The following is a 12,383-nucleotide window of genomic DNA, read 5'->3' as shown; positions in this document are numbered from 1 at the left end:
GAACTTATTTATCTAATTACTGAAGAGCATCTCTTTTTTTCCCTCTCCCCCTAGCCCAGGTAACCATCACTCACCTCTCTTTACAATGAATTTGACTTTGTTTTTTAGATTCTACATATAACTGAGATTATACAGTATTTGTTTTTCTGTGTCTGACTTAGTTGACTTAGCATAATGTTTTCCAAATTCATCCATGTTGTTATAAGTAGCAGGATTTCCTTCTCTTTTATGGCCAAATAACATTTATTTGTGTGTATGTGTGTTTGTGTGTAAAATCACATATTCTTTTCTACCTGTTGACAGACACTGAGGTTGTTTCCAAATCATGGCTACTGTGAATAATGCATCAGTGAGCATGGGAGTGCAAATATCTTTTTGGGATGATAGTTTTATTTCCTTTTGATATGTACTCTGAAGTAGGATTGCTTATCATATAGTAGTTCTGTTTTTAATTTTTTGAGGATCCTCCATGCTCTTTCACATAATGGCGTGTACAGTTTACGTTGTTACTAACAGTGTACAAGGGATCCCTTTTCTCCACATCATTGCCCACACTTGTTATCTTTTGATTTTTGATAATAGCTGTCCTCTCAAAGGTGTGAGGTGATATTTCATAGTGGTTTTGATTTGCAGTTCCCTGATGGTTAGTGATGTTGAACACCTTTTTATGTACCTGTTGGCTATTTATATCTCTTCCTTAGAAAATACTCATTCAGGGTTTTTGCCTTTTTTATAATTAGATTATTATTGGGGGGGGGGGTTCTACTGAGGATGAGTTCCTTATGTATTTTTGGATATTAATCCCTAAGGATGTATGGTTTGCAAATATTTTCTCCAATTCCATAGGTTGCTTTTTCATTTTGCTGGTAGTTTACTTTGCTGTACAGAACCTTTTGGTTTGATGTAGTCTCACCTGCTTATTTTTTTTTAAGATTTTATTTATTTATTCATGAGAGACACACACAGAGAGAGAAAGAGAGAGAGAGAGAGAGAGAGAGAGAGGCAGAGACACAGGCAGAGGGAGAAGCAGGCTCCATGCAGGGAGCCCGACATGGGACTCAATCCCTGGTCTCCAGGATCACACCCTGGGCTGAAGGTGGCGCTAAACCGCTGAGCCACCCAGGCTGCCCCTCACCTGCTTATTTTTGCTTTTGTTATCTCTGCTTTTGGTATCAAATTCAAAAAAATCATTGCCAAGTCTGGTTTCAGGGAGTTTTTCTCCTATGTTTTCATCTAGGAGTTTTATGGTAACAGGTCTTATGTTTTAAGTGTTTAACCCATTTTTCAGTTGATTTTTGTGGATAGTGTAAGGTAGAGATCCAATTTCATTCTTTTGCATGTGACTATTCAGTTTTCCTGGCACTATTTATTGAAGAGACTATCATTTCCCTATTATGTATCCTTGGTGCCCTTGTCAAAGACTAGTTGACTATATATATGTGGGTTTATTTCTAAGCTTTCTATTCTGTTCTCTTGTTCTGTGTGTCTGTTTTTATGCTACCATCAAACTCTTTTGATTACTATAGCTTTGTAATATACTTTGAAATTAGGAAGTTTGATGCCTTCTTTTTTTTTTCTCAGAATTGCTATGGTGTTTTAGGGTCTTTCGTGATTTCATATACATTTTAGAATTGCTTTTTTCTACTTTTATAAAAAATGCCCTTGGAATCTTGATGGGGTTCCATTGAACGTATAGATGACTTTGGGTTGTATGGACATTTTAACAATATTAATTCTTCTAGTCCATGAACTTGGGATATCTTTCCACTTATTCTTCAGTTTCTTTTTCTTAGTTTTCAGTCTTACAGTTTTCACTGTGCCGATCTTTCACCTGCTTGGTTAAATTTATTTCAAATTATTTTAATCTTTCTGATGTTAAGTATACTATTCTAAATTCTATGCCATGAGGCATAGATTGCTCTGTAATCTCTATTCCTTGTGAGACTATTTCTTTTAAGTGGTCTTTCTGGTTTACTTTATTCATATCATTTTACCTCTTTGTTTTTGTTAATTAAGGGCTAGATATTGTGTATGAAAAATTGTGAAAGTAATTTGAGACTATGATATTGTGTCCCTCTAAGAAGATTTGTGTTAGTTTTTGGCAGGCATTAGCAATCCAGGATTGCCTTAATTTAATTTTGTGGTAGACATTTGGAACTGAGCTTTATTCCTGTAAAAGACCAGACTAGCTTTGGTTCATACTCCTAGAGTGTAGCCCTTTGGGCTTCTAAACAAAAGTGTTGGAGTTTTACCAGCTTCCCTTCTGCATCTTGTTTATTTCTACATTTCATTATTTATCCTTTCAGTTCTTTAAAACTGTCAATACCTTCTTAGCCTCTCATGCCACTAAGTAAAAAGTAACCCCAAATGCCAGGCTTCAGCCTTTTCTTTTAACTATTTTTTTTAATTCTTTTTTTTTAAAGTATTTTTTTAAGTTTTTGTTTGTTTGTTTTTTATGATAGTCACAGAGAGAGAGAGAGAGAGAGAGAGGCAGAGACACAGGCAGAGGGAGAAGCAGGCTCCATGCACCGGGAGCCCGACGTGGGATTCGATCCCTAGTCTCCAGGATCGTGCCCTGGGCCAAAGGCAGGCGCTAAACCGCTGCGTCACCCAGGGATCCCTAATTCTTTTTTTTTTTAAGATTTTATTTATTTATTCATGAGAGACAGAGAGAGAGAGAGAGAGAGAGAGAGAGAGGCAGAGACACAGGCAGAGGGAGAAGCGGGCTCTTTGCAGGGAGCCCAACATGGGACTCGATCCTGGGTCTCCAGGATCACGTTCTGGGCTGCAGACGGCGCCAAACCGCTGAGCCACCCAGGCTGCCCTTTTTTAACTTTATAATCCTTCATCATGCTATTAACTTTTTAGTGCCTTCAGAAAGATTTTAAAACATATATGTTGTTCTAGTTTTTCTTAGGGAAAAGTTGGTTTGAAGTGTGTAACCTGCCATTATTGGAAGTAGAAGTCAGCAGTGTATAAGTAGAAATGAACAGCATATAACTTAATTTTTTTAAGGTCTTAAAGCAGATTTAAAAATCACCATATAATAATGTCAGTGTTACCTACTTGTATTTTCACATACTTTCTTGAGAAGGGGTAAGAAATAGAGTTACATTGATCCTACTAGCAATTGCACATATTGGATTATCAAGCAAGTGAATATCTTCTTTCATGTTTCTTATCAAGGAAAAAACTGAAAACCAGTGCTCTAATTGTAACACTTACTGCATTGTACCATAATTTTTTAAAAAATATTTTATTTATTTATTTGACAGAGCCCAGGCGCACACGTGCACATGAGCGGGGAGGAGGGGTAGAGGGAGAAGCAGGCTCCCTGCTGAGTAGGGTACCTGATGATGTGGGGCTCTATCCCAGGACCCCTGATAACATGAGTCGAGCTGAGGACAGACACTTAACTGAGTGAGCTACCCAGGCACCCCCATAATTTTTTCTTTATTGGACTGTCGTTCATGAGGCAGTCGGCCCCTGACCAGGAAGAACCTTTTTTTACCCAGATTTAATTTCCTAGTGCTAAACCTGGTGTTGAGTGTCCAATAAGTACAGAAATGAATGTAGGTGTTGAAAAATACCTTATTTGACTTTTTACAGTGAAATTTAACATGGATATATGCTGTTCTGAACCATGTTAAAAGGTAAATTTTAACAGAGTAGGAAGAATCTTTTCTGACCAGCTCTTTTGTTCTGTCCCTTTCTATTTTAACAGGTGGCATCTCCACAGAAAGCGACTGTGCTTTTGAGCCAGACTACGCCGTTCCACCACTTCCCGTGAGTGAAGGTATGCAGCACATTCGGATTATGGAGGGCATGTCTCGCTCTCTTCCATCCTCCCCCTTACTCACACATCAGTCTATCAGTGTTCGGCTCCAACCTGTGAAGAAGTTAACTGGTAAGGACTTTACCTAAATTTAGTATGTTTAACAGGAAACCTAACATGCCACTTTAGGTCATATCAGATATGTTTATATGCATCTTTAGGTTTTTCTGCTTTGGCCTTCCTAGTGTCACAGACTCTTGGAAAGTGGAACTCCTACTGATTTTAATTCAGGGAATTAAAATAGTACTCCGTTTGACAGATTGATGTATTTATTTCCTAAGTGATCCATCTGTTGTGGACATATTTTTCTAGGCTTTCAGGAAACTTCTAGTTTTGCCAGAATACACTGTTGTTCTGATTTCATTTATCAGCTTGTTCATGTCAGATTAACAGATGAAGATATTGTAATTTTAAGAGAATAAGAGCTTCAGAGTTCATCAGTCATGTATTCTCTTTTTAATCCTAATCTATTTCATATCTATTTCTAAAAGTTGATTTAGATACTTTCCTCTCCCATTGTACATTCCTCCAACTTCTTAGGATACCTAATATAATTCATAAGTTGTGGATTGCATTGACTTTAGTATGATCTCATGATATATGTTACCCATTCAGATCAAGTGATTAGGTGTGAAACTGTGTCTTAATTATTAAATGAACTTTTGTCCTTTAAAGCTTTTTCAGAGAAGAAATTTTAATGTGTTGAATGATACTTACATGTGAAAATATATAAGCCTGGGTCGCTTTCTTAAGTTTCTTTTAACATTACCAGTATATATCTGGTGTCATTAAGTTGACTGAATATTGGTGGATTATGAGTGATTAGAGGTGAGAAACTAAGTCATTCTCAAAGGATACATTAACTGTTTCCTATATGTCTAGCACTGAGCTGAACAGGGGGGAGGATTGATTATTATATGACAATTCAAAAGAAAACAGGAGAGAAGGGAAAATGGAATTTTTAGACTTTTGTATCAATTTTGAATGAAAATTTTACAATGTTCATAATTCTCATGAAAATAATAGTATTTCTTTATTCTTTAGTTTTACAAGACATAAGTCATTCCTCTTATATTTATTGTTTTTAGGCTTCTTCAAATAATGAGTCAAAGTCTATTTTGATTCTTGGGTCATTTGATAAAAATCAGTAAAATAGCCTAGTAACATTTTACTGAAATATTTATTCCCTCTGATATCTAAAAATAGGATAAATTTTATGTGGTTGGACTTTAATAAAATTTCTTTGCATAGAAATGTCTCCCTTTTACAGCTTAAGATATTATTGATTAGTGAAAATACAAATAACCAAATATGAGATGGCTATCAAGTGATGTGTTTCATTTAGCACACTTCGGAAGAGGTAGGAAGAAAAGTTCAATTTCCTTGCAGAAATAAACTGGATCACCGAAGTTTTGAAGATAACACTTTTTTTTTTATCCCATTGGCCTATCCCAGTTTAAGCTTCAACTTAAAAAGGGAACTTTATTAAAAGATAAGTACATTTAATAACAAAGTCAAGTACATGCCTGATATCACAGAGGTGAGACAGAGAAGTGGTAATAAGAGGCATACTTGGTTAATTACATGTGTGAACTATTCAGTTTTAATTTTTTAATATTTGAAGTATTTGCATGCTGTCAAATAGTTTTGTCAAAGGCCTAAGAATTTGAAGATTGAGGATACACTGTAAAATTTCTGAATGAGAGAAATCTGTCTCCTGAAAAAGGATGCCATGAACATTTTCCTGTGGACATTTTTCTGCCGAGTGAAGCAGATGATAGGAATTTTTTGGTTTAACCTAGAATGAAATTACTTTGAAATTTAAATTTAAAACCTTACTTAGTAGATTTATGAGTTATCTTTCCATTTTCAATTATATTTTGTTATGAACTAAAAAGAAAGTTGAATAGAGAAAGATTTGCTGACCATAAGTAAATGTCCTCCAGAGAATGTTTTTTTAGCAAAATGCATTAATTTAATCCAGCCATTAGGACTGCACTTACTGATTTACCCATTTCCATGCATTTAAACTTCCAATTACCTTATATTCCTTGTATTCATATTACCAACCAAACTGAGTAAATAGGGCCAGATTAGTCATCTTATTCTATTTTCTTTCTGGCTTTCTAACATTTATACCCTGTCTTTTCTATAGTCAAAGTAGTTTACTTATTATTTTTCTGTGCTTTTCACTTAATTGTTCAGCAGATAATTTGTTTAGGACCTGTAATATGCCAAACACTGCTCTAGACATACTTAACAGGGTGTTGAAAATTTTAGATAGTGACAAGTAATATGAGGGTAATAAAATAGTAAATGGGAAGGAGAGAGAGTGGAGTGGAGGTAGGATTTCTTTCTGTGGAGTCATCAGGGAGAGTAAGAACAGGAGGTATTTGAACAGAGGTGTGAATAACAAAAAAGAAGCCAGTCGTGGGAAGATCTGGGATCAGAGCCTTCTGAGCAGAGGGAACAGCCAGAACAAAAGTTCTAAAGCAGAAAGTGGCATTGGCATGTTCAAGGAATGGAAAGAAGGCAGGTTGGTGTCAGCAGAACAAGTCATAGGGAAGAGCAGTAGAAAATAGTTGAGGAGGCAGACAGAAACCAGAGTTTTTAGGTCATGGTAATGAACCTAACTCTGTAGGATTTTAAGCAGAGCCGGAATGGGAAGTAATATGATTTGATTTACCTTTTAATTAGATCTTATTGGCAAACATGTAAAGAATGGCATATGAGGGACTAGAGTATGTTATGTTTGTTGACCTTGTATCTGTGTTCTTCATCTTTAAATCTTTTTAACTTCTAATAAGTTAATAGAGTGGTAAGAAAAAATCTTTTTTGTTAAATCTTTTGAGATATAGTGAAGGGATAACTAACTTTTTCCTATCATTATTATAGAACTTTCGTATTCCTAACATATTTTTCTTAGTCCTTCACACAGGTATAGATAATGACTCATTTGGTGTATCAATTAAGACTTTTTTTTTTCAATTAAGACTTTTTTCTTCCAAGTTACAGAAGATAGATTACAAATGATTTAAGCAATAAAGGGAAACTGGAAAACCTAAGGTTGGGCAAGCCTCATTGTTCCTTTGACTTATTTGGATGTTGCTGTGCACTGGGGAGGTATGGAGGAGAGTACGCAGAGACACTATTGGCTCCTGTTACACTGGTGATCGTATCGCCCCAGTTCTCTAGATTCTTGTTTAGTGCTTTCCAAGATGTTCTTGTTCGTAATATCCTAAAACCCCTTAAGCATCCTTCTTAAAGTATAGATAATTGAGAGTGCCAATAGTTCATTCAACCTTATTGAGCTAATACTGTTTTGCCTATTATATACACTATAAAGTTAGTAAAAGATCATGAGTATTTGCAATTTTGGTAGGGTTATTAAATCATTGCAGCCTTTTTGTAGGGCAGTTTGATAGTATGTATCAAAATTGTAATACACAGGGGTGTGTAGGTGGCTCAGTTGGTTAAGCCTCTCTTAATTTTAGCTCAGGTTGGGTGCACACACACTCTATCTCTCAAATAAAATCTTTTTTAAAAATTGTAACACACATACTCCTTGACAGAAATTTTATTGCACAGTTTATTTTAAAAATTAATTTGAACAAGTTTGAAACATGTATGTATGTGTATATGTATATATATGTATACTAAAAAACTAAAATCTAAATATTTATCACTAATAGTAATCCATTTGTATGACACACAAACATACACAGATGCATATATATGATGGTGATGTGAAGATAGAATAACTCTAACTCACTAACTTGGGAGAGGGATGACATAAATTTTGTTGTGTACTTTTTTATGATGTTTATATTTTTTTACCACACATAAAATCTAAAATCTCACGAGGCAGTAGAACAAAATGGGCCTGGACTGCCATTTCTTAACTGTGTAAACTTAGGCAAATTTGCTGGAAGTCTTCTAAAATAAGGTTAATAGGACTATTACAAGCATTGGATGATTTGGCACATATAAAGCTCATAAGACAGTGTCTGACAAAGAATAAGTAGTCAATAAATGTTAGCCACATTTATTATAATACTAAAAGAAATTTGAATGACTTTCTATCAGCTATGTTAAGTATGAGTTCTGAGCTTTTGGAAGGTGATCTTCAAGAAATTTGTTTAATTACTGTAGGTAAGCCCTTTTTCTTTTCAGAAGAGTAACCCTCAAGTACTGATATTCAAAGGATTATTATCTAGTTTGGGAAATTTTTTTGACCTGATTTAAAAAGTATTTGCTACATAGATTGGAAAGACTATGTGGTAGTACAATTTAGATGGTAAATAAGTCATAATATCTCATCTGATCATACTGCAGCCTAGTTACTTTAGATGCTAACTATGGCCAAAATATTATTTTCATCATGGATAAAAAGGGAGATTTTCCCTTTCTTCCCTGCTAAAAGGGAATCATTGACTTGTTTATGAGACATCCTGGGGAAAAGATTTAAAGCTATTTTGAGGGATCCCTGGGTGGCGCAGCGGTTTGGTGCCTGCCTTTGGCCCAGGGCACGATCCTGGAGACCCTGCTTCTCCCTCTGCCTATGTCTCTGCCTCTCTCTCTCTCTCTGTGTGACTATCATAAATAATAAATAAAATTTAAAAAAAAATAAAAAATAAAAATAAAGCTATTTTGACATTAAAAACAGCCTTATGGGGCAGCCCGGGTGGCTCGGCGGATTGGCGCTGCCTTCGGCCCAGAGCCTGATCCTGGAGACCCGGGAATTAGTCCCGCGTCGGGCTCCCTGCATGGAGCCTGCTTCTCCTTCTGCCTGTGTCTCTGCCTCTCTTTCTCTCTCGGTCTCTCATGAATAAATAAAAAAAAATCTTTAAAAAAAAACAGCCTTATGTAATATTAGCCTACATATTCTGATATATTTTAGTGTACTTATGATACATTTTTCACATGATAATTTACTTGCGGTTTTTGGAAGCACTCGAATTCAAGATATACTTTAGTGAATTTTATTGTTAGAAAAAAATTCAGGACGGGATCCCTGGGTGGCGCAGCGGTTTGGCGCCTCCCTTTGGCCCAGGGCGCGATCCTGGAGACCCAGGATCGAATCCCACGTCGGGCTCCCGGTGCATGGAGCCTGCTTCTCCCTCTGCCTGTGTCTCTGCCTCTCTCTCTCTGTGACTATCATGAATAAATAAATAAAATCTTAAAAAAAAAAAAAAAAGAAAAAAATTCAGGGTTCCTGTGAAGATTGAATAAGATTTCTTAAACTTACAATATAATACATTGAATAAATGTTACTTTTCTTCTCATTTATTATCTTGGATAAAATAGAAACACAGTGTTGATAAAATTATTGAAAAGCCAATTTAAAAATATAAGACCACAGAGATTATGTTAGTCTTTGTAGCTGATTTATTGCAGTGTACTCATGATTCTGTAGCATGAGTAAATACTGCAATTTTAGGAAAAATATTAGAATTCAAGATCTATTAGTGAATTTTATTAGATTAAAAAATATAGTAGATATGTATGATAGTCTAAGCTCCATCATTGCTAATGTTAAATATTTCTATTTTAATTTCCATATGGATAAAGTATCTTACCAAATATATTACTGTGTGGTCCCTAGACCACTCACATTAGAAATACTAGAAGTTCTTTCAAAAATGCATATCCCTAAGTATCCAGGTTTACCTAATCAACTTCACGTCGGAGATTCTGTCTCATTAAGTCTGGAGCTCCAGAATCTGTTTTTTTTTAAGGTTAAATGAGAAAATGTATATGAAGACTTTTAAGCTCTTTGGAATGATAGTACTAATTAAACTAGGTCTGGACCTCATTACTGTTTCTAATTCAAATTCTCTAGTTTTATGGGTTAAAGATTATGCTGTTTAAAATTCCAAGGTTTACTCAGTGGCAGGAGTAGAGAAAAGAGGGCCCTTACTTCCGTTACTGTCCCTGTAGTCTTCCAGACCAAAAGTAGAGAATGTTAAGGGGTTGTTACTTAATTCAATTTAGATAATTTCAGTTGTCCTTAGTCAGTATTGTAAAAATCAGAGCTGCCCAGTAGTTAATATTCAGAAACTATTGCAATGGAGAAAAGAGACCTTAGTGCAGACCTGGGCTCAATGCTAAATATAGTAAAGAAAGCTAAGGACTTATAAGCCAAGGATCAAGGTAAGGTGGGCAGCAAGGTGGATGGAAAATTCCTAGGAGGAAGACATCAAGGATAGGGGGATTTTTGCTAAAACCAGTTTAACAGGACTCTTGCTAGATAGGCCAGGGTGATCAGAGGTGGATGGAAGGATTCTTACTAAATGGACTTACCGGGATCCTTGCTGATGCTGATCTAGTCAGTAGAAAGGAGCTCAGAAGAGCCTTGATAAAGTAAAGTTTAGTCTAGGAGAGAGTCCTTGTCAGTATGCATATTTTGAACAACTAAAAGTCAACATGTATTATCAAATAAAGAATCCTTTGTGATATTTACACATGCTGGATTTGCAATATAATTAAGTCTCTTTTTAGATTTTGTAAGAACATAACCTAAGAATTTGTATGTAAGAAAATAATTTTATTCTACTAAGTATTTTCATAATTGAATGGAAGTCACTCATATAGAGTGGAACTATTATTTATAGTATTGTATTTATAGTAAGATTATTTATAGCAGCTGTAGTATTGTTGTATATATTTTATTGAAATATAGTAGTCCTGTCTTCCTACCCTTTTTTCAACCACTAGTATGGAAAGTTTGCAAATACCACAGTGTTCCTTAATGGAGAAGGGGCCAAAATAACAAATTATTTACATTTTTCTTATGAAATGGTGTTGTTTCTATCAGGTTAGATGATTTATTTATGGAGACTTTCTCACACACAAAACTTAAACCTTATTATAGAAAAAGCAAATGAGGAGTGCCTAGAGGGCTTAGTGGGTTAAGCATTTGACTCTTGGTTTCAGCATGGGTTGTGATCTCAGGGTCATGGAGTAGAGCCCTGCATCGGACTCTGTGCTGAGCACAGAACCTGCTTGTCCCTCTTCTTCTGCTCCTCCCCCTGCTCCTGTTCTCTCTCTCTATCCATCTCTAGAGTGAATAAATGAAATCTTAAAAAAAAAAAAAAAAGAAAAAGAAAAGAAAATGAATTTGACACTTGGAAGAGTGGTATGTTGGAATGCACACGCAGTGGTGGTTTTGTAGAATTGAAACAAGTGCGAAGAGCCCAGAGGTCTACCTTTAGAAACTCTTCATCCATTCCTCACATATAAGAACCACAAGTATAATGGAAATAAATCGGCTTTGCTCCTAAACTAAGCTGAATCCCAGCATTGCCTCTTTCTGGTTGTGTTGTACAAAGTATGTTAGTTAATTTATGCTTTCTTTGCTTTCTTCTGATACGAAAACATGGTAACTTTCCTTCACACAGTTGCTGTTAAAATTAAGTAAGATACCTATACACACAGCCTGGCATATAGATAGACATTGAATAATTGATACTTCTCTTCTAATTTTATATACCTTCTCCAATACCCACACATACACACACACATACACACACACAGAAAAAAAGAGAAAGATCAAATTTGTGACTATAATACTATATATAGTAAAACCTTTACATATGTAAAATGCTTACGGACAGTGTTTCTCACTGTGTGGTTCCCTAGACCCCTTGCATTAGAAATACCAGGAGGACTTTTTTGAAAAATACAAATTCCTGAGTATCCAAATTTACCTAATCAGCCACACTTTCACAGATTCTGTGTTGTTAAATCTGGAGCTCAAGGATCTCTATTTTTCACAGTCTGTTTTGTTCACTAAAGTTTGAGAAACACTGCCCTGAGGAGTTACTTCAGATGTTTTATTCTTATATTAAGAGTTGTCTCTTCAGGCTTTTTCACTAAAAAATCCCAAAAAACCAGAACAAAACAAAACATTTTCGAAGAGTTTCTTTTAAAAATGTGTTTAGTTAAATGCTGAATTTAACCTTTTCTTGATGATTAAGAGTTGTTACTATGAACATGAAAAGCTGAACTAGACTCTAATATATCTTAGGTGACCTACTGGAGATGTAGCATTTTGCTCCTACACCGTGTACCCAAACCATTATAGTTTTTCTGTTCTCTCCTTTAATCACAGACTCGTTTGTCAGCTTTCACAACTCTGTTTTTTTACCATTACAGTTCTTCATCTCCTTCTAGTTTGAACTTAATGACATGGACTTAGAAATCACATCCGTTAAAAAAAAAAAAAAAAAAAGAAATCACATCTGTTGACCTGGTTGTGGAATTTACCAGGATGTTCTTTTTATATGCTACTTTGGTATCTCTCAGCAGAGTAAGGGAATACCTGGACCCAGATACTCACATTTCAGAGGCCAAATTGACTTAGCCATGTCTGTGTAAGATTATAAGAAATAGTGATGGTACTTTTCAATAGAGCTTTTTCTTCTCCTTTGTTTCCCATTTCCTTGTAGCTCTTGAAATGATTGTTACCTCCTACAATGTATTTCTTTTTCATTTGAGGACTAATATTTTCTAGAGGAAAATAGAATCTTCCTAGGAAAATTATAGC

General features: G+C 35.3%; 1 protein-coding gene across 12 annotated transcripts in view; it reads left to right on the top strand.

Annotated features, from left to right (window-relative positions):
- TANC2 (tetratricopeptide repeat, ankyrin repeat and coiled-coil containing 2) overlaps positions 1-12,383 on the top strand; it is a 369,328-nt gene that overhangs the window by 135,767 nt on the left and 221,178 nt on the right. For 6 of the 12 annotated variants that reach the window (XM_072781222.1, XM_072781226.1, XM_072781225.1 and 3 more), the window contains one exon: positions 3,725-3,796. In XM_072781222.1, the coding sequence (XP_072637323.1) occupies positions 3,725-3,796 (72 nt within the window). Of the gene's footprint in view, positions 1-3,724; positions 3,908-12,383 lie in introns of all 12 variants that reach the window. The other 6 variants (XM_072781217.1, XM_072781218.1, XM_072781221.1 and 3 more) reach the window with 1 other exon arrangement.

The sequence above is a fragment of the Canis lupus genome, chromosome 16, assembly GCF_048164855.1.
Source record: "Canis lupus baileyi chromosome 16, mCanLup2.hap1, whole genome shotgun sequence".
NCBI classification, from domain to species: domain Eukaryota; kingdom Metazoa; phylum Chordata; class Mammalia; order Carnivora; family Canidae; genus Canis; species Canis lupus.
The sequence above is the reverse complement of the archived record's forward strand: the minus strand, read 5'-3'. Positions and strand labels throughout refer to the sequence as shown.